Genomic DNA, 22,374 nt, shown 5'->3' with positions numbered 1-22,374 from the left:
TGCGGGCCGGACGGTAGCACCTCGTCTAGCCATTGTCCGGCGACCGGCCATCGGGAGCAGTAACTTGAGACAATGCTCTATGACACAATCACTTGATTTGGACACAGAAGGAAAAGCCACTTGAGGGGTCACAGACATTAGTCAAGCTGAATCAAAGTAAAAAATGGACATTTAGACGATAATTTGAAGTAAAACTAAATAGGAAGTTTAGTTTGCGATTTACCTTAAAAAAGATAGATTATTAGCTTGAACGTAACAGACTTGAATTCAGTATAAGTTTACTTCGTAATTTATACATATGTAATCCAATTAAACACATAGTTCAGTGGTTTTACGATGCCAGCGTGTTCTAAATTCCTACACAAATGTGCTGCATTTCAATCCTGTCATATTCCCATTAAACTGACCCGATTCAATCATTTACACACATTTAGTTACATCTTGCTTTGATGTAACAAACGGTCCAGTGGGACCGGGTTGTTATGACAATATGACGTAAGCGGTCGGTAACTATCACACCGCATACTATGACTCATTGTAATGTTACACGCATAAGCCCCATACGGGTGTTCATACGTGACACACAAACACAATGCGGCCCCCTGTTCGTAGACCTTAATTAAGAATTACATATCTTTCCATCTGCAAACGTCACTCAAACCTCGCTAAATAGATGTACGTGAGTATATTTTCCTTCTGGTCGATTATTCATTTTTCCGTTAACTGCACATTATTGAATCGCATCACATTACGTATTACCACTCCGTTATAACTCACCTTGTGGACTGTTAATACAGTAACTGTAACGCTTAATATGAAGGTTCATTTAATAAGTTCACACAATATCGTTCCTGCCTAGTCACTCTGGTAATTAAGGATAATATCGCATGTAAGGTCTCGCCCTACACACACACGTTTATTTTTTCGAGCCGGGCCAACCGGTATTTTCACTTGACCAGAAATAAACACAATCTTAAGTACGCCACGGTTACGCTGCAACCCACTGCCCTTGACCATACAAGTAATTTAAGTGTTCTGCTCATTTTGGGCAGCATTCGTCTTAGCTGATTACCTCACCACTAGGAGACCTTAACCTTGATTTCTTTGCCCTTAAACGACTTAACAATTAAGAATGCATTTTTCAATTTGTTTCAGTTGGAGAACGAAGTAATGGTAGATCCTTGGAGCAGCATGGACTCCTCGAATTCACCGTTAACTGACTCCGGACCATCGGCAAGTGAAGACTGCACCCCCTCCACTTCAAGCGAACCCCCTCGCGGGCCTCTAGATGCGACTTCCCCTCTATCGCCTGACTCGCGCCGCTTACCCGATCCAAAAGACACCAAAACCAAAATTGTCCCCAAACACATTCCCCAAAAGGCATCTGACAAGGCGCGTTCGCGAGACCTTACCCTTGAGCTAGAGACCTTAGAGCCTGACCTCCTCTCACGCCGGCCACATTTTCTTGATGAAGATTATCAACCGCCGTCCAAGTCAAACATCGAATGCCGTATCCCTAAGCCACATTTCCTCGATCACTCACCATCGCCTGATGAATTCGACGAACGCAGTGATATTACAAATCCAAACTTCCTCGACGATGAAGTCGATGGCGATGAAAATGCACAAAAGAAGGCTGGAGCTCTTCCAAAACGACCACAGAAAAATCAGCCATCCACTTACTCCAGTTCAGAAGATCGGCCGCACAGAACGAGTTACCGAAGCACTCTACATTATGGGTTAGAAAGTGCGGCTAGATCGAGTGAACGAGACAAAAGAGCTTCCCAGCTCTACAGAGGGACCTGGCCAGGAGAACGCGATGTCTGGACAGGTCATGACTCCGCTAGCGTTCGCAGTTTCTCTAGTAACGGTTCCGCTGAAGGAACAAGACCTTCGTCTAATTTAGAAAATAAGATGGAATGCGTTTGTTCGTTGATTTCGCTTTTAAGCCTATCACCAGAAAACAACGCAGACCTGAGCGGCCCCTTACTGGAAATGAGCCGATCAGTTGAAAGTTGCATCGCAATGAGACAAGCTGGATGCATCCCGCTACTAGTGCAGTTAATACATTCGAAGGTCTCTAGAGAGACGCGAGACCGCGCAGCCAAGGCGCTTCGTAACATTATCCACACGCAAACTGACGACAAGGCAGGCAGAAGAGAAGCTAGAGTTTGGAGATTGTTGGAACAAGTCCGGGAATACTGCTATGTTTTAGAAGATCTCGTGGAAATGAGAAAAGAAGGAAAAGAAGTTATAGAAGATGATGTTACTAAGCATCCAAGCCAGAGCGTTGCAGCCCTGATGAAATTGTCATTTGATGAGGAGCACAGGCATGTAGTGTGTCAGTTAGGAGGGCTGCAGGCGCTGGCTGCATTAGTCAGTGGCGACCAGGCGGCACACGGCAGCAGAACTGATGACAACACATGTTTGACCATGAGGAAATACGCCGGGATGACCTTAACGAACCTCACCTTCGGAGACGGCAACAACAAGTCCTTGTTGTGTTCATTCAAGGACTTCATGCTAGCACTGGTCGAACAATTGGAATCACCCAACGACGATATGCGACAGGTACTTACTTTGTTATTCAACTTTTTACTAATTGATTAATTACCCTTGTTTTACCTATATTTTATGATGTTTTTAATCACCTTTACAGGTAACAGCAGCAGTGCTGCGAAATCTCTCCTGGAGAGCTGATACCAACAGCAAGCAAGTGCTAAGAGAAGTAGGAGCTGTCAAAGGCCTTACTAAAGCTGCAATGACGTGCCAAAAGGAGGCCACTCTGAAATCTGTACTCTCGGCCCTCTGGAACCTGACGGCTCATTGCTCAATGAACAAAGTAGCCTTATGTTCCGTTGAAGGAGCTCTGGGCTTCCTTGTTGATATGCTCAGCTACAATTCGCCCACAAAAACCCTGGCTATAGTTGAGAACGCAGGTGGCATCATGAGGAACGTATCCAGTCATATCGCTGTACGCGAAGATTACAGACAAATTCTCCGGGAGAGAAATTGTTTAAGTGTCTTACTGCAGCATCTCAAGTCTCCGAGTCTCACCGTCGTCAGCAACTCGTGCGGCACGCTGTGGAACCTGTCTGCGAGGTGCCCGCAAGATCAGCAGTTCCTGTGGGATCACGGCGCGGTGCCTATGCTCAGGAGTCTCATCCACTCTAAGCATAAAATGATAGCGATGGGCTCCAGTGCCGCCCTCAAAAACTTGCTCAATTCCAAACCGGGTAAAACGCACATTATCTCATTAGACACAACAGCTAGAAACATGAACTTACCGGCGCTACCTACATTAGGTGCCCGAAAACAAAAAGCGTTAGAGCAAGAGTTGGACCAAAACTTGGCCGAGACTTGCGACAACATCGAACCAGCTACGTCACCCACAACCAGTAACAGAGAAGAGAAGAACCTCTTTACCGCCACGGAGAGACAAATAGCAATGAATTTGGAACGACATAGAATGACATCCAGTTCACCTCTCATGGGGACATTGACTTCTCAGATATCCTTGAGTCATAGCGCACACCTGGCCAGCTACTTGAGCTGCAGTAACACTTTGCTGAAGGGAGCACTAGTCACTCGCTCAAATACAGGCAGTGCTGGTAACGTGAACCGATCAGAAAGCAAGGACTCAGTCACCAGCACTCACTCAGACTCCGTGTTTGAGCGAGTCATGCGCACCGGGAAGGTACCTGTACCGACACCTAGGAACAAAGACCTAATGAAGAGTGAAAACTCGGGTGAATCGTTTAAAGCGTCTTCGAAGCAACACAAAGACAGTTCTTTCCTTCGATATCCCACACAGCCTCCAATTCCTCCGCCAAGAAGTACTACTGAGATGAGAACAAATTACACAGAATCCGGTTTTGACGTCGACCAGGATTCTTGTGACCAACCAATTGACTACAGTAGGAAATACTCGGAGACGAAGAATACTGAATCTGAGGGAGACAAGCCAAAGACTGATAACAAGAAGTATTCAAAGAAAGAAAGCGCAAACAGCACGTATGGTGATTATCAAGAGACTGATTTAGACCAGCCCACTGACTACTCACTACGTTACGCTGAACACCAATCGGAGACTGGGTCGGACATGTCGGAACCAGCTGGTCCTTCGGTTCACGAAGACACCATTAAACACTTCGCCACAGAAGGCACTCCTTATGAAACACCGGCGATATTTTCTACCGCCACCTCAATGTCGGATCTTAGGGTAATCGGTAAGGACCATAAAAAAGGTGCCGCGACACCCAAACCTAACCCTGAGGCGATGACGCATTCAGACGAAAAGGACACTTGTTCAATCGAAGATCCTCCAAACCACGACAACGACAGGGCAGCATCGACACCTCAAACTGCATCCGTTCCAGAACCTATTCCGGAGAAACAAGGACTATTCGATACCAAGTTCAGTTCTGGAATGATAAGCCCTGAGAAGCCAGTGAACTACTGTGACGAGGGAACTCCAGGCTACTTCTCAAGAGTGAGCTCTTTGAGCAGTCTCGGTGAGCCTACCGAAGAAGATAGCCTGGCAAAGAAAAACGCAATGGCAACAATAAACGTGGAGCCGAGCCCTCCAGAACAGAGTACGAGCAGTTCTGCTAAGGACAAAGAAGGTAATCATCATGCCAAATTAAATAAGTGACGTCAGAGGAATAACATTAAAGTCATTCATAAATATCTCCTGCTTCTGAACTTTCTCTTGATCCAATGCTTTATTCTTCTGATCTTCACAATGTCCTGTAGAAATGCTTCTGTTTTTGACCCTTTCTCTCTGAATCTCTAGGTTCCAAAGCAGTAACGTTTGCGACGGAGCCTGTATCCGTGTGTGGTTCGGAGCCGGTATCAGCCCGGGCGACTCCTCCTCCTCAAAGGTTCGTGGAGGACACGCCGCTGATGTTCTCCCGGTCCAGCTCGCTCGGCTCACTGCCTGAATGCTCGCAGCAAGACGATCAAGGATCTGTCGTGTCGGAAATTAGGTGAGGAAATTGCTTTAAACATTTCTTTTTTATGAGAAGTTGTCACACTATACAAGCTACTAAGGGAGCAAAACAAAAGCGCGGTTGTTTGCTGTGGGGCCGTAGTATCGCTCGGATTAAACCAACCCTTTCATGCCGAAGCATAGATCTTCCAGTTGAAAATTCCGTAATTTTACATTCCATGTACTATATTGTTCCAGCCGACTGACCTCAGGCTGTATATCCCCGAGCGAGATCCCGGACTCGCCGGGCGCCAGCGTGCCGCTGTCCCCGCGGACCCGGGCCGCGCCCACGCAGGAGCTGCTCACTGCACTGTCCACGCCACCACAAGGTTCGCTAATGTTTACTTTATATCTTCTACTTGTTAAAATACTATATGAAAATGAAGTGAAATGTGCTATAATCTATTGCAAATAAAGTAAAAAACTTTAAGACAGTTTTGGCCCCGTTTTTTGACGAGAAAAAGTAAAAAAGAACAAATAATCATATATTTTGATAAATTACTTACATGATGTGATGACGTTGGTAAATTTATTCTAAAACTGCGATTTATTTCCTAGAACCAGCATGCGTGGGATCAGTATTCGAAGAGCGTGTCTCCAGGTTCCTAGTGGAACACACTCCAGCGCAGTTCTCCGCAGCCACCAGCCTCAGTAGCCTGACCATTGACGATGAGCCTAAGCTGCCGAAGGTTTGTATTCATTCTTGAACATCATCATCATCAATAGAAGTAATCCATTTTGAAGTTCCAAAAGTGTAAACAGAAATTGAAATTGATTATAACTGCCGTACTCAGTGACATTTTGATGATTTAAATTGATTACTTAAACTATTCCTTAATAACGATTTTGTTCCGAAAACAATCACTAAGGACTGGGTTAAGTAACCATTAAATGACTCTGAGTACGGCGGTAAGACTTGAATTCGTTAAACATTATCACTTTCACCTGAACTGATAGCAAATGTTTTGTTTTCTTTCAGCAATCTCTAAAACTGTTACCAAGAGTTACCGATCAAGAGGACCTCGACTGCTCAGCGAGCAATAATCCCGAAGACAACAGGAATAGGTACTTACACTTACAATTTATTAGAAAATCAATTTCTAATACTTATCAACAGAAACTAACAAACATTTTGTTTGTTTCAGAGACGAACTGCGATCGTTGCCTTCATCGAACCACGTGTTAAACGAACCAATGAAAGGTAAACATTTAAAAGATAATACGTAACTTACAAACATGATTTTGTCCTATCTTCATGAGCGCTATCTACTACACTCCTTGTATACTTTTTAGCTTTCATTATTCATAAAAAAAAATGCTTATCTTTCTAAACTTTCTAATTCCAGGCACTCAGACCCCAGGCGAGGTGTGCAAGGTATACTTCACAGAAGACACTCCCGCCATCTTGTCCAAAGCGGGCAGCAACTCCAACCTGTCAGCGTTGTCCATTGACTCCGCCCCCGCCCCGCCCACTCACGACAGACACGACACACACGACGCACACGACACTTCCGACAGCTCCAATTTAAGCGACGCTGGAGATTTGTTAGAAGAGTGCATACAGAAAGGCATCGCTAAGGTACGTGTTTCTGCTCATTCATTACGTACTCGACTAGTTTTGAGCCACGCTTGGGGCCCATAGTCATGAGTAGCATTGACACAAATGAAATAAACTGTAATCTATCAAATTACATAATTTTGAATATATTTGTCCACAGGTGGTGAAGAATAAGGGTCCATCATCCGAAGTATCCTCTATCAATCCTTACAGGGACGATGTCTATGTAAGTTTCGCACGATAATGGTGATTGTAATGCATCATGCTACACTGTATATTATGTTTAAATGATGTGTTTTATGTTTTCAGAGATCGTTGCCGCCATACTTGCGGTCATCCACGGAAACAGTCAGGATGTCTCACGAGTTTGCTAGAACAGTTCATGATAGGTAAAAATCGTATTCTTCTTTTATATCGTATTATTTTTACTATTTTCTGAGCATGGTACTAACTAGGTGTTGTATGTCCCAGTGCATCGTGCAGTTCAGGCAGTCCCCCGCCCCCGCTGCCGCCCAAGGTCACACAGCTGGCCGCGCCACCACGACCTCCCGCACTGGAAGATGGTACGTATACTAATACTTGTATGGTGTGGTGTTACTGTCTTTCTTATCTTCATTATTTAACGTAAGTCAATATTTTGATAGGTCGCAAGTACGAAAGTCGTCTGCCAGTGAAAGCTGCAGGTAACGGCAGAGAGCGGCCGCGCCCCGCAGGCACCGCCGAGCTCGCACGGAACGACTCGCTGTCCTCGCTGAGTCTCGACTCCTTCGGCTCCACCGACAGGGAGATCTTCGAGGAGACCGTGCAGGCCGGCCTGTCCAGCGTCACCCCGCGCGCGCGACACTGTCTCGACGAGCGACTGCGGGCACACTCCGCCGAGGCGGGCGCGCGCCGCGACCCCGCCCCCGCGCCCCGCGCCTCTCGCCCCCGCCGCCGCCGCCCTGCGCCCCCGCGCTCCGCGCACGCCTCGCCGCGCCTCGAGCGCAGCACGTCGCTGTCGTCGCTCAGCAACGACTCCTTCGGCTCCACCGACCGCGAGGTCTTCGAGCGCAGCGTGCGACTCGGCATGTCCCGCGCACCGCCGCGACGCCGCGGACGGAGCGACGACAGGCTCGAGGCGCGACGCCGCAGGGGGCGCCGCCGGTACCGCCGCCAGCACGGCCGCGGGGGCGGCGCCCTGGCCCGCATGGGCGCGGCGCGCGCGCTGCTGGAGGAGGTCATAGCGCGCGGGGCGAGGGGGGCGCGGCGTCCGGCGCCAAAAAACGTGTCCCCGCCCCCTGCGGCCCGCGCGCCCGCAGGCGGGCCCCGCCCCCGCGCACGTGGCTGTGACGCCTCCAACGAGTGCCTGGCGCCGCGCTCGGCCGACACGACGCTGGACTCGGAGCCCGAGCGGCCGGACGAGCTGGACCGCTCCAACGAGTCCTACGCGGACGTGCTGGACCGCTCCTGGAGCGACGGGGAGCACGCGCGCGACGTCGGCGACGGCGGCACGTTCACCAGGCACCGCACGAACCAGACCAAGCTGGAGTGGACCGACATCAAGTGCACCGACGTCAAGCCCCTAGAAGAGCTGCCGGCCAACATTGAAGACGTGTCCAAGCGCAGCACTGACACTTGGAACGACAACACGTGCCCCGATGACGTCACATTCCCCACGATCAGTGGCTCCGTACACATGGTCTCGTCAATCCGCAGTGAAGTCGCCGACCACAACTTGACGCTACCAGATTTACTGGAGAAGAGCGAAGCGCCCACGATGTCGTTCTCCCGCCCAGATTTGACCAACAAGCTAGAAGTTGACAGAGACATCCCACAGTCTCCACTAGTTATGATGATGGACAGCAAACTGGAATCTGAGCGGCTGATGTTGGACAGTGTACCAGAGCCGAGCTTCACGTCACTTGTAGATGACGGGGAACAAAAGTTCGACTCCATCTTATCCGCTGCTATAGAGAAGGAAGCAGCGAGACTGGCCGCGCAACTGAAGAGTTCTCACTATGGTATGGAGGCTAGTGTGACGTCACTCACGTCTCTCGACCTTGACAATGTCAAGCCGCCGTCAAACCTCGGCAGCTTGCTTTCACTCAGCGCCTCCGGACACTGGGACGAGACTTCACAAGTATCAAAGAAATCACAAAAGAGTCGGAAAAAGTCACTTCCTGTTGCCTTGATGGTAAAACGAGCTCTCAGCAACTCGATGCACCAAGGCAGCTCTGAGCACCTGGACAGCAATCCTGTCAGTTTCCTCGACAACGTGAAGCCGCCTTCTGAAATGGACAACATCGACATGGAGAGCAGTATGATATCCGTCTCCAGCATCGTATCGGAGGTGGCTGAAGTCAAGGACCGGGTACCCATCGTGTTTGACTTCAAGCAGCCCGTGCAAGACTTCCCTCTGTGCAGCACTTTCACCAATGTCTTCCACGACCTCGACAAAGTTAATCCGCCATCTTTGTTCGATGAGATTGCGGAGTCAACGATAGAAGTGGAACCGACCACAGCACAACAAGTATATGACGACTGCGTGTCCAATACCTTGAACGTCGTCACCGATATACCGTCAGGATCGGAGAACTGCACGCCCATACCGTCAGATATCAGTAGCGTAGAGTCCACGCCAAAGAGACAGAGAGATCCGAAATATTTGACCCCGAAAGAAAAGAGACATGTGTCTAAAGATAGATACCAAACATACACCATTACAGACACCGTAGCTGAGAGCGATGTTGTACTTGAAGTAGAAGAAGAATTTGTTACGTGGACTAAATCAGAGAGCGACCGATCGGACGAGTATGTGACTGCAACGTCAGAGGTGAAGTCAAGGAGGAAACTGAGCGCCAAACAGAGGAGGTTGGAAGACAGAGCTAGGTACCAAACTCAAACTGTTGACATACACACCATCCTACCGCCAGAACCACAACAAAAGGTAGTGGATCCTCACTTGGAGAGCCTGAAACAACGGCTAGCAGCCAAAAAGACTATGAAACAAAAACGTATAGAAGACGCGGAACGATTCCGAACGAGGACCTTGAGCGAAGATATCCCTCCTTCTCCCACGTTTGTAACAAAAGATGCGAACTTTGAGAACGTGGAGACCACCACGGGGTATGACAGCTTGTCCTCCAACGAGCTGAACCACCAGCAGATATCGGATGACAGGCAGGACGACGACGTGTTCTCCCGGGAAACTGACAGCGGACACAATGAAGACGACTTCGAGCTCAACTCTACACAGATGCAGACTTACACCAAGAGCTTCAGGAATTACTTGCCTGTAATCGAAAGCCCCGCTGCAGTCGACATGTGCGTCGTTTACAATCTTAAAAACATTGAGATGACTGCCTCGTACAAGCGCACCGTGCAGATGCAATGCGATAAGAATCAGAACCCGAGCAGCAGCGACTTCGCAAGCTACGAGGGCGACAGCAACTCTGAAGATAAAGCACATTCTGAGTCGGACCCGGAGACTCCGCGACCCAAGCCGAAGATTATAAAGCCGGCTCGACGTGACGAAAGTCTAGACTCCAATGAATCTCTAGACAAAGAGAATGATACACCTAAAGCTATCAGGGGACGAAAGAAGGCACTATACGTCTCGCCATACAGGCGAAACGTTTCCGCCGCACCTAAAAAGGTCGCGGCCACTCCAACTAAACCCATCCCTAAGAGTGCTCCCCCCAAACCCACAAACCCTGTCAAAGCCCACACAAGTGCCAAAACACCCAAACCTTCCGTGACCAAAGCATCCAGTGCTACCACTTCCCCTAAAAAATCTCTTCCAAAGTCCCCCACTAAACTACAACAGAAACCAATTTGTATTCCTCCTGTTGCCACAAAACCATTACCTCTCGAACGACAGGGCACATTTACCAAGGAGGAGAGTTCTGTACCTGCCAAGGACTTACCTGTTCCCGTCCCTGATAAAAAGACGACTGCTCCGCGGCCGTCTAAGGGACCCACTCCCAATAAAAATAACACATCTCCTTCAAGGCTTCCACAGTTCAACCGCACACGAGCTCCCCCCACCAAGGTCAGTCAGCCCAAGCCTTCAACATCACGGGTTACGAAAAGACCTGAACCAACGATGAAGAACTCTGCTTCCAATCACAGCTTGCAAAGCAATGAGAGTGGAAAGACTATCACTATAGCATCGAGAAGTTCGCGACAAGGCAGCACCTCCAGCGTCAACTCGATACAGTCTTCTAAAACAAACTCCAAAGACATCGAAAGCAAAATAGCAAGTTTGTGGAAGAAAGTAGAACAAGCGAAAAAGTTGCCAGCTAAGGCAGAAAAGAAGGTTTGGATCGAAGCTGATAAAACGGAACCTCCCAAACTCATTCGGAGCTCTACGTTCGAGGGGCAACCGAAGGCCCAGGTGTCTTCAGCCCCTAAGCAGAAGTCTGCGATAGGTATAAGAGTATCTCAGATACCCAGCTTGAGGCCAAAAACTGCGCCGAGTAAGCCCGCTGGGCCAGTGAACAGTGCTAAAAAAACGAACACTAGAATTTTTACTAGGAAGCCAGCCGGTGGACAGATTACGTCGTAAATGTACGTGTTATGTGATTATAATGTTCTAATAGTATTATGAGGTCGATGACTAACATCATTTTAATTCGTGCATGAAATATAATCAAGTGTTTTGTGTAAGAACTGATTGATCGCTCTATATTCTATCTGACCTCATGACTACATACAACAATATAGAATTACAATTTCATGTAATATTATTGTAAGGCCTACTACGCATTGTTGTGTAAACTCCGGTCAATTACGATGTATTGTATTAAAACTACAATTATTCATATTTCACTACTGCAGTTTAATGAAACTTGGACCATGATGTTCGCGTAATATGAAATTGTAAAATGATACGCGAAGGCGTTTCGTTATCCGTGCTATGGTGAACTATATTTCTTGATTATCTTTAAATCATGGTACACAGCTGTGCTAATTGACAATCAGTATGATTTAACACTTTCCAATATACATCAGTTAATAGGCGAACACTTTTAAACAGGTGTTTAAATACCGACATCTTATATTATACTTAGGTGATTATCAACATTACCGATTCAAACATTTCACAAAATTCCTACATACTAGCTTACTCAACATTTTGTGAAACGTTTGATTCGTAATGCCGTGGTACTCCTTAGATTAACATGTACTTATTGTGATAATATCAAAACTATGATTTCCATCAACGAAATAAAGTGCAATATCGATTAACAGCTTACTAAACTTCATATGATGTTATTGTAAAGACGCACTTGTATGGGAGTACCACTAATTATAAATAAATAAATATTAGACTAATGATTCTTGATTGTGAACTTGTTCTCGAGTGAAAATTCAGTTAGTGACCTGTTTTTATTTCATCATTTACATTAATTTCTTTTGTATATTTGTTGCATTTATTCCTATTTTAGAGACTTTATGTTCGAGATTTATTTCGACTGCAATTTTAGTTTTATAAGGAGATATATTGAAAGACATAGTCACAATTCTTTTTTATTACTCGCATAATACTTTATTTTCTGTGAATGTATCGAGATCGATAAACTAGAAAATATATTTTTAACTATGTAATAAGGCTTGTTCCTTGTGGAATTATGTCGGCTTATACAGATCTTAGTTTATTGATGTATCTCGATTATATTTTAAGTCGCGTTCTAACTGCCCGAAAGCAATACCTTGCTAACAATATTATCGTTTAGTGAACACGTTCCTCTAAATTCTCTTCCAGTTGTAACATTGGAATTTGTAGTAAAAACTTGAACGTTTTCTCACTATAAATACTATCGTGTATGGCTATTGTAAATATATCCCCGCTAAATTATAGTTAAGGTTACCGTTATGCAATTTGTATATTTTTTCATAAAATTTACAATGGAAATGTTCGCTTGGGAGTAAACATTGAGACGCGACGAGGGGCTCCTCAATGCGAGACGTACGCCCAGTGGTCGCGCATTGTCTCAGTTTTACGTCTAGTCAGTTTTAATGTTAGTTAAGCGGGATTAAGAAATTTGGCGTAAGGAACGTAATTTTTACACAGAAAGTGGATCGCATCGATTGTAACAGTTAACTGTAGGTTATTATTTAACTGGCTTCCTGTAGTTAGATCGCCTTGCGATTTTCACTTACGAAATATACATATTTCTGCAGGAAAATCGTAGAATTTTTGTAATAGTAATCGCCAACTATTGCTTTTCTTCCATTCAAAGTATTTTATAGATAGTTTTTGTAAGTAAAAGTTTTAAATCAAAGAGAAGAGCGTTTCCATGATCGCGATTTACAAGTTGTTCCATTACATCGGGCACGGTGGAGGCGCGACCTCAGTTACACATCTACCAATAAATATACCTATAGCTAAACATTTATTATCTAAACAATCATGTAATGTCATGATTAGTACTGATTCCTTTATTATGTAGTTAGTAGTCGCATAGATAATTTCTTTATTCTACCACACGATGTAGCGAACGCCATCATTTTCATGTAATAAGCCAGTTTTATATAGTTAAATAAATACATAGATTTAAGGTGCGTAATTTGATGGTAAATAAAGGATACTTACCGCAACTTTTTGTATTATTTGTACTTTGTACATATCCTTTGCCTTTTCCCAGTATCCTTCCATCTTGAATAAGATTATTGATTAATTTATTTTTAGCCGGCAAAGGCCTCCCTACCCTCCTTCCACTCCTCTCTTGTGCAGAGCTTACTGCGGCCAATCCTTATCGTAGGTGTCAAGTTTATTGATTAGAATAATTAATTTTAAGTACTCTATAAAAAACAAGTTGCTGCTTGATTAATTAAATAAAAATAACCTGAAAATGAATATAACCAGGGTAAACATAAAATAAATAAAACATCATTATTTTGAACTAGTCAGATTGTATTATGAAGTGTATAAGGATCAATAATTTCCATTCAGATTTGAGTAGCATCCTACATAAAACCGAAATCTAATTTGCACACATCAACTCTTAATATTGATTATAGCAATAATATATAACTGTAAAACCTATGTCCCTTATAATTACTCTGTTTAATATAACGTACAAAATATATGTGTAAATGTAAAGTTACTTCGCAATAATAACAAAAAAGAAATCTATAATTACTGTTATCCATGGAGGCATGCAGAGGTAGTTCGGTACATTACTTATATACTGAGCCCGAGCAGGAGAGTGTACAAGTACCGGCGGCCGCCTTCCGCCAGCAGTACATTGCAACTTGCACAATGTCCTGCTCAGGGTAACTGGCTAAATATATGATACTACGTCTTAAAATAATCCCGTACAGTTATCGAATAGTAGAAAAAAATGTAACAGCGTTTTTATTTACAATTAGAAGCTTGACGCACAAAAAATACAGTTTCTTAAAAGTATACATATCATTTCAAAAGTTTTAAAAACATCAAAGCGAAAAAGCTGATTATCAATATCCTTTCCATCTAAGAACGCATAGTAGGCCATGATTTGGCTAAAAATTGTTAAAATCCGAATTCGCTCACGTAAGCTCGATGAAATCATGGCCGACTAGTCAGCAGCCTAACATCAATGTGCCTTAGGCCGATTACATATTTAGACGACAAGACTTCAATTATTATGTTCATAAAAAGCCAACGTAACTTCATGCATCGTACATGCGTTTCAAACGTGAGCAATAAATACAATACAAAATGCAGCTACTTAAAATACTTCAATTTAAAATCACACTCATAATCATTGAATAAAAAGGATTACAAAGTTGATTGAAAACGTAATAAAAAAAAACTAATACGTTAAAATAATTTCACGATAAAACACATTGGCATAAAATAGTCTTGCCGGCAAAATAAGTACATTACAATAATTTAATACATTTTAGATGAATTAGGTGTCAAGGATAAAATTGATTACAGAATTATGTACAAAATATTTTCACAATACCGAAATGCGTCGCCAAATAAACCAGCAGGTTCGTTACACTATGTATACTTATTATGCATTTTACTTCTTTAAATCTCTAAAATGAAGAATTTCGAATGAAAACGTAATTTATTTAGCTTACTACATGAAACGTCGACCGGGTTTTGATAAACTTCACAACTGTACCTTACTTTACATATTTCCAAACATTTTACTTAACACATCTTTTAAATATTTATTTGAAAAATATCTTCTATAACTTTACTTTCTATGAATACGTTCATATCAAATTGGCTAAGCCACCTGCCGTATACTAACGTCACCAGTAGTTGATGACTCCTACTCCTGCTCTCTCAGTACGTTCCGTCGCACTTCCTACCACATTTGAAATGAACATAGACTGCAAATCTGATATCATTCTATTACAAAACGAAGTTTAAGGAATTCGTTTTCCAGTAATCGCAATACGCCGAGTATCGCGGTCTACACATGTATATTTATATGTCGTACGTATTTCTCAAAATTCGTTTTAGATATCCCTGTAAGTATAATCGTAACCCGGCCTGTACACCTTACACTTTAAGACAGATTTAGAACGGTACCTATATTGTACACTTGTCGGGTATTGGGGTAGTATTATGTTAGCCATCATGTTTCGGGTGCGATGTGTGTCGCTTACTAATCGTTTTTTAACACTTCCGTTAAAATAGAACCACAATACCCTGTGTTCGACTATAACCTAACACCTAAAAGCTAGGGACAAATACGGTCGCAAAGGGTACAATGAGACAATTTCGGGTTGGATTGAACCTCTGAGGCTCGCCCCGACGATCGGCTGAGTTGGAGGCCTACTCTCACTGAACGAGATCCATGTATCAACACGATCAATGTTTCGCAGTATATCTACAATCACTACTGGCGCGACTACTGTTAGAGAGGAGTAGCCGCAACCAGCATGTGAAGCGAACGCAAAATGCTTCGATATCGAGCTCCATTCAAGTTACGAAGCAAGAATAAGCCTAAACGTGTTCTGTCAATGGCAGAGAAGTATTGGAGCCAATACATTTTTAGCCATCGACCGAAGGTGATTGAACTAGAGTCCAATTGAAACCGTTGCATGTGGATCGTGGGTTTGAGCCCTGGAATTCACTTATTTACATATATTTGGACATAATATTAGAATCTAGCACCGTTAATAAACTTCATGCTAGTAACTGCTTGCAGGCCCGACAGGGTGCACGGTGCATGGTGCTGCATACTGATCGTTTTAAGCTGCCTGCTATGAACCAGCATGTCTTGCAACTTGTACCACTCATCCTGCTATGGTGAGTAATCCTCACACCACTTTATGCCCGATCCTAATATTATTATAGTTTACTGCGCTACTAGTACCCAGCCTTACTTTATTTACTACTGTTACAACCTGTATTCGGTTTGTTTACCGCGAAAATATGCAATTGTCCCCTTTGCAACAAATTTTAACATCAAAATGGTATTCATGAATACAGAAGTTTGAAATAAGTACTATTTATATTGAAATAATGAAAGCCTCAGGTGAGGTTTAAGACATCCTTATATTGTATGTGAGTTAATGCTATGTATATTATAACTGTCACAAGCTCGCACGGAACTGACAGCGATTGGACGAGCCGCGCGGTGGAGACATTTTTTATACATTTTCTTATATTTATAATTTAGATTAGACATACAGATTTACAAACACCGACCACGACAAAAAGACATAGAATACTGCTATCATCGACTTGGCAAAACTTGTACAATTTAACGCCACATGAAGATATTTTATTTATACTATGTTTTTTTTTTAGTTCGTCGTCCACCGCGCAGCCGCCAATTGGGGAACCAATCTAGCGTGGTTATTGGTCGCGCCATTACCAGCCGGACATTCCACTTGCCCGGCTAGCGCGTGCGCTTAATTTTTCATTTTTGTAATTATCAAAGCATGGGATCGTCGATCCGCTCATGCCATACATCGGCCTCGGCCGTGTGTACCAGGTCGTGTGTGATCAATGCAACTCTGCCCTATACCTTTGCAGGTGTCTCGAGGCGCCAAATACTTGCTTCATTGTTAATTTTGTCGTTTTCGTGTCAAAGCCTATGATTATCCGATAGCTACGCCGTTGTCTATTACATATTTGCTTTCGTTACGTCTGACTTTATTCCGCATAAATCCCTGACTTATAAGTCGAATTTCAAGTTCAAAGAACTTATAATACCTAGCAGTCTTTGGATATCTTTATCACTAAGACCCCTCTCCTCCACCCTTGTAAATAATTCTCTCCAAAATATATTTCGGAGTTAAATATTTTTCTTTACTCTTTTTTTAACATTTACATCAACATTTTAAGTTTGCAGCTTGATCCTGCTTAAGTAAACATTGTCAAGTTATTCTTTTTTTGGTGTGGCAACACCTGTTTCCTTCGATTTATTTAGAATGCTCGCGCATCTATGTTTTGTAGCAACATTACTTCTCTATTTCCGAATGCACTAGTGTGGGCCCGCCCCTCCCCGGCCGTGCAGAGCGCGGCGGTCGTACCGCTCGCACGGCCGCGTGTCCCCCTCCCCCACTACTCCGTGTGCGTAGTGCGCCGGGGGCGGGCCGCGGGTTTCTATCTCCGAATCGCCGCATCTCGCGATTATAACATTGTTTGTACTCACTCGTTACGTTACACTCTCTAATCTTAACACTAAATATACATAAAAAATATCACAGCACTATCGATTCACTTACACTAAAATCACGACGCTTGGCGTCGCGACTTCCCAATAAAAATAACAATAATAATAAAGGAATCGAAATTCAAATGCATGAGCACACCGCCGTTGGCCCGGCGCGATACTTCTACGACGACCTACAGGTGGAACATTCGGTGACACGTCCGCCTATAGTGAACGCTTGTTAGCTCCTAACGTACTTTAGGTCTTACTTAAATCCCTGTACAATAGCACATACGTAATCATACCATCATCAATCGAAGAAGAATCTTTCAGTAGAACATTAGGCAACACGCTTGATGACTACAACTCATCTGGACTAGAAGTGACTGTGTACGATTTCTGTCGAGTCACACTTACAAAACTGACGCTCCAGCCGTAGCTGACGTGTAAAGAGCGATCAAATTATTTGCCTAACATCCCTCAAATCCTAAATCTATCAAATACGACCAACGGCGGTCTCAAAAAGCGTCGAAAATGCAAGTGCCGCAAGTACCAAAATATTTACAAATGCAAATAATTTGTTCACCAAATAATCTAACTCTAACTTTGGATCGTAATAATCGAATATAATACAATATTGGAACCGAAAGGACAGCAATTTAAAGATTTTACTGGCGTCAACCGTGAGCTAGAGAAACACACAACAGTAAGACGGACATATTGCGGGCAATTATGTTTTGATCCAATGGGAAGGTTCTACATGGAAATTATATTCCGCTTTTCATTCTACTGAAGCTGCTAACGGAAACAACTATTAACAGATAAAATACTCTATTACATTCAACTATACACATTGGCGAAACGTATATAGTTGCTTTCATAGGACATATGGAAGGTGTAATACGCATTAAATAAGAATTTAACGCGAGTGAAATCTCGGATGGTCCCATTGAATCAAAGTGAAGTCGAGGAGCAAGGTTATACATATTTATATTCGAGTTTGTGTCGCTGAATCAAAGTCAATTTGAATTACCTCTTTCAAGGCTGCGACAGTAGTGAACGGAGGTATCAAGTCCCTAACTCCACATTACACAGTGACAGAATGTTGCCCGCAGTACGTGTGTCTAGTCCAGTTTCCCCAGCCCTTCATCAAATGGCACATAACTACATTCTGTTCTACATCTGAACGACGAGGCATACGTTTAAGCAACAATCTAACGCGATAAACTTAAACAACTAAATGAGGTAGCATTATTATGAATATGATTAAAGAACATTAACCAACTAATGTTTGGTGGGATCTATGTTATATAAATGTATATATCAACAGTTACATTAAAATATTTCCTATGGATTACTGAGGTATATAGTAGTTTGCCTGAGGTAGCTGTGTGGGTGGCCGGGCGGATTCGATCGTAGCACCGGTGCAACAAAACAGAACTGTGGTATATGTATAGAGGAGGATCTATCCGAGCGATCGAACTCGTCCGGCCGGTACAATACTATTTTATTCACTATTAACATCTACTATTATAATATGGTATCGCACGTCAGACACTCGAGTGCGACGGGGGAGTGTAGTTTCAAAATATGTCGGTGTTGAGGATGGAGAGTCGGTTGAGGTCGGCGTCGTCGAAGCCGTGGTATACCTTGGTGATGAGCGGCTCCCAGGCGGGCGGCGCGGCCGGCGCCTTCATGGTGAGGCGCGGGTCGATGTGCGGCAGTAGATGGTCGTCCAGGTCCAGCGCGGGCAGCGCGCAGTCCGGCCCGTACTCGCGCGGCTCGCCCGGCCCCGCGCCCGCCGCGCCCAGCTCCGCCACCAGGCTGTCCAGCTGGGACACGTCTGCAACACCACACCCAGCCGTCAGCACGTCTACACCGACCTTCGCTCCAGGAAGAGCCATGCTTCGGCACGAATGGGCCGGCCAGAGGTTACCAGAGGCCCAATTACCCCCTCCCCATTCCCAATTTCCCAACAACCCATAAATTCCAAACTCCCAAAAGGCCGGCAACGTACTTGTAACGCCTTTGGTGTTTCGTGGCGGCGGCGATTGCTTACCATCAGGTGATCCGTCTGCTCGTTTACCGGCGTATACCTTAAAAAAAAACCTCATCGTAAGGAGATGGCCACTCACCGAAGTCAAATGTAGTGTTATTTACTGGCAGCATATCTGTATACTGTATATTTTCCTGTAAATTTTCTATTTTGAAGTTTTCATTCGAGATGCACCAATCTTTCTCAATGATTGTCGGATCGAGGCTATCCATCGTACTGTCGTCCGACTCCATAAAGCAGTTTGTTTCTATAGACATTTCAGAACTCGTAGAATCGATTCCTGATTCGATTTTCATTTTAGTATCGGTATTGTCGTTTACTGTAACGGGAGATGGTCGAGTAGCAGTGATAGTTTTGTTCTGGTTATCTTTACTGTTCTTGATATCTTCTTTGTCGATGTTGTGAACGCGGCGCAGGTGTTTGTACCAGTTGGGGTGACTCGCGAAGGTCTTAGGGCAGACGGTGCACTTGTACGGCCGGAAGCCGGTGTGGATGTTGAGGTGCTGCTCCAGGACCGAGGCCTTCATGAAGCCCTTGTTGCAGACCGAGCACTTGTGCGCGCGCAGGTCGGAGTGAGTCTTGGAGTGTTGCACGAGGCGGCTGCGGAGAGAGAACACCTTGCCGCAAACCTTACACACGTGCAGCACGGACTCGAAGTGCGAGGGGATGTGCTTGAGGATGAGGTACTTCTCGCGGTAGGTGCGCGCGCAGACGGGGCAGGCGTAGCTCTTCTTGCGGTGCACGTCCAGGTGGCGCTCGCACGACCACAGCGTCGTGAACTGCAGCCCGCACTGCCGGCACCAGTTGCCGCGGCACGCGCGGTGCGAGCGCTGGTGCAGCAACATGTCCCGCAGGGACTCGAACCTGCCCGCACAACATGTCTGGTCAGTAGGGGCCGGGTACCGGGCATGCACTAGCAAGCGAGGGTCTCACGTGAGCTGGCAGCCGTCCTGCGTGCAGCGCATGGCGCTGGTGTCGTGCACCACGCGCGTGTGTTGGCACAGGCGCCGCGGGGACTTGAACCCGTGCCCGCATTCCCCGCACAGGAACGGCTTCTCCCCGGAGCCCTCCGAGTGGTAGGCCTCCGTGTGAGTCACCAGCAGAGACAGCCGCGGGAAGGTCTTACCGCAATCAGTACACCTGGCATCATCACACAATAAATTACACACATAAACTTAGTCAAGTGACAACATTGATTAAGATATTGATATTGCTAACAATAAACCTTTGAACATTAATTATAGTACTCACTCAAATCTATCTTTGGTCATGTGATTATAGCAATGGTTCCCAAACAAATGATACTTGTCGTACTGTTTCCCGCAGATGTTGCAGGAGTATACCAGTGGCTTGTCTCCGTGTTCTGTTGTGAAATGTGTGTCAAACTCTACTCGGTTCTTGAATAATTCGTCACAGTAGTTACAGAGGACCCCTCCAAGGATGTCGATGGAACAGTGGTCCCCTATATTGGAAGCGGTAATGTCTTCGTCGTTAAGTACTTCGCCAAAGTGATGAGTGAGATGTTTAGCAGCGTCCACCTTGTTGTTGTTTGTCTCGTTGCAGATGGGGCAGGTGTACAGAGTGGTGCAGTGCTCGTCAATGTGGAACTCGCACATATCTATGCTTTCAATTGACTTGCCACACTCTTGGCAAAAGTACGGAGGCTTGTCCTTGCCATGTATGATCTGATGTGTATGCAATTCTTTTTTAGATGGAAATCTGGAATTTTGAATTTTAATTTAATAACCAATATCTGCCTAAAGAAGGGGAGCCAGAAGTTGGGTGTTGTAGTAACTTACAATTTTTGGCAAGGTTCACATTTGAAGTTGTGAGTTGTGTCAATGTGATTGTTCAGAATTGATTGTTTCGAAAATGATTTGTGGCAATGTTCACACCTGAAATAAAAATATGAATTACTTGAGACCAAGTCCCATATGTACACGGGTTGTATTGCCATAGCAACGACTTTACAAATACTGTATGACAAATAATTTCTAATTTTTTTTTTCATGAAAATACTGATTCAAATAAAACACTGTATGACTTTTTGAGCTGCTAAAAGTCAGCACAAAGAAAACAAGCTTCCCACAAGTTCTAAAGTGGTTGGCATGAATCATACTGTAAGAATCATTCACTGATTCAGATTCTTTATTTTTAGCATGACAATATTTTGAACAAAAAAATCAAGACTGCAAGTTTTTAATACTCACTTGTGCTTGTTTTTAGCAACATGAGCCAAGTAGCAATGGTTACGGAAGCTAGGGTAGCCGGTAAACTGTTTGCGACACACGACACAGGTGTACCCAATGTCGGCATCGCCAATTTCATGATCCACATAATGAATGTCGTATTCTTTCTTGTTACTAAATGTTGACTGACAAATGGTGCAGTATATCCCGCCGACCAAGTCTATGGAGGTCAGCTTGCGGCCCAGCACGGTCTCTGCCTGCTCCATCCAGCCCGCGTCCGGCTGCGTCGGTGAAGCCATCACTACTCTTTATGCTAAGTATGATCCATCTATAAGTCTACATCGGTGTCAAATGGGTGTTGGGAACGCTGCTATTGCAAACATCGTACCTACTGTAATTTAATTTGCGGCTACATGTTTATTGTACTTTAGATTGCCTGAAAAAAAAATGTCGGCATGAGCGATCGCTATGACCTTGGGCTTTGTGAAGGAAACATCTTGCTCTTTACAAAATCAATGGCAATGTATCACGGTCGAATTAATGGACCGTTGTATAGCTATTAGTGAAACATTCACGCCCTCATTAGCCCATCTTTATTCATCAATAACTTCTAGGTTGTTCAGCCATTAACACTGAGGATTGAGGAATCGCATATCATCATAACAATGGAAATATCATGCAATACTCACAAATTTTGTATAAAAACAAATGTGCGGACATTGGACAGTAACCTCACACTACATTTTATTTTGTAACTGCAGAAATAAATGATAAACTTTAATAAAAACGCAACGCCGGATAACAAACAACGCCAAGAAAACGTGTGGTTTTTGATTTTCTGTGCATTCCAGAACTTAAATTGCATTTATTTAGCATTTCAGAAGGATAGCATGAACGGAAAATCTTGAAGAAAAATGAATACACAAATATCATGTACACGAATACTAGAACATTTTAACCTGGAACGCCACACAACAGACTACCGA

At 44.3% G+C, this 22,374-nt stretch overlaps 2 protein-coding genes across 6 annotated transcripts in view; one reads left to right on the top strand and one right to left on the bottom strand.

Moving 5' to 3' along the window:
* The window catches only part of LOC118270072 (adenomatous polyposis coli protein-like), a 56,812-nt gene extending 43,682 nt beyond the window's left edge, over positions 1 to 13,130 (top strand). For all 5 annotated transcript variants that reach the window (XM_050706914.1, XM_050706910.1, XM_050706913.1 and 2 more), the window contains 12 exons: positions 1,156 to 2,571; positions 2,660 to 4,625; positions 4,796 to 4,988; positions 5,189 to 5,319; positions 5,549 to 5,679; positions 5,970 to 6,055; positions 6,136 to 6,191; positions 6,337 to 6,569; positions 6,709 to 6,774; positions 6,858 to 6,937; positions 7,020 to 7,111; positions 7,193 to 13,130. In XM_050706914.1, the coding sequence (XP_050562871.1) occupies positions 1,171 to 2,571; positions 2,660 to 4,625; positions 4,796 to 4,988; positions 5,189 to 5,319; positions 5,549 to 5,679; positions 5,970 to 6,055; positions 6,136 to 6,191; positions 6,337 to 6,569; positions 6,709 to 6,774; positions 6,858 to 6,937; positions 7,020 to 7,111; positions 7,193 to 11,094 (8,337 nt within the window). In that variant the 5' untranslated portion in view covers positions 1,156 to 1,170 and the 3' untranslated portion in view covers positions 11,095 to 13,130. The remainder of the gene's footprint in view (positions 1 to 1,155; positions 2,572 to 2,659; positions 4,626 to 4,795; positions 4,989 to 5,188; positions 5,320 to 5,548; positions 5,680 to 5,969; positions 6,056 to 6,135; positions 6,192 to 6,336; positions 6,570 to 6,708; positions 6,775 to 6,857; positions 6,938 to 7,019; positions 7,112 to 7,192) is intronic.
* Positions 13,131 to 13,425: 295 nt separating this feature from the next.
* Positions 13,426 to 22,325, bottom strand: LOC118269962 (oocyte zinc finger protein XlCOF6). The gene is made up of 7 exons (XM_035585361.2): positions 22,078 to 22,325; positions 21,410 to 21,824; positions 20,999 to 21,094; positions 20,451 to 20,918; positions 20,133 to 20,339; positions 19,279 to 20,063; positions 13,426 to 18,986 (listed from the first exon to the last, which is right to left on the bottom strand). The coding sequence occupies exons 2-7, from the start codon at positions 21,685 to 21,687 to the stop codon at positions 18,727 to 18,729; spliced, it is 2,094 nt and encodes a 697-aa protein (XP_035441254.1). The 5' UTR covers positions 21,688 to 21,824; positions 22,078 to 22,325; the 3' UTR covers positions 13,426 to 18,726.
* Positions 22,326 to 22,374: the final 49 nt, after the last annotated feature.

This window comes from Spodoptera frugiperda, chromosome 30 (assembly GCF_023101765.2).
Source record: "Spodoptera frugiperda isolate SF20-4 chromosome 30, AGI-APGP_CSIRO_Sfru_2.0, whole genome shotgun sequence".
In the NCBI taxonomy this organism is placed as follows: domain Eukaryota; kingdom Metazoa; phylum Arthropoda; class Insecta; order Lepidoptera; family Noctuidae; genus Spodoptera; species Spodoptera frugiperda.
Note: the sequence above shows the minus strand (reverse complement) of the source record. Positions and strands in the feature narration are given on the sequence as shown.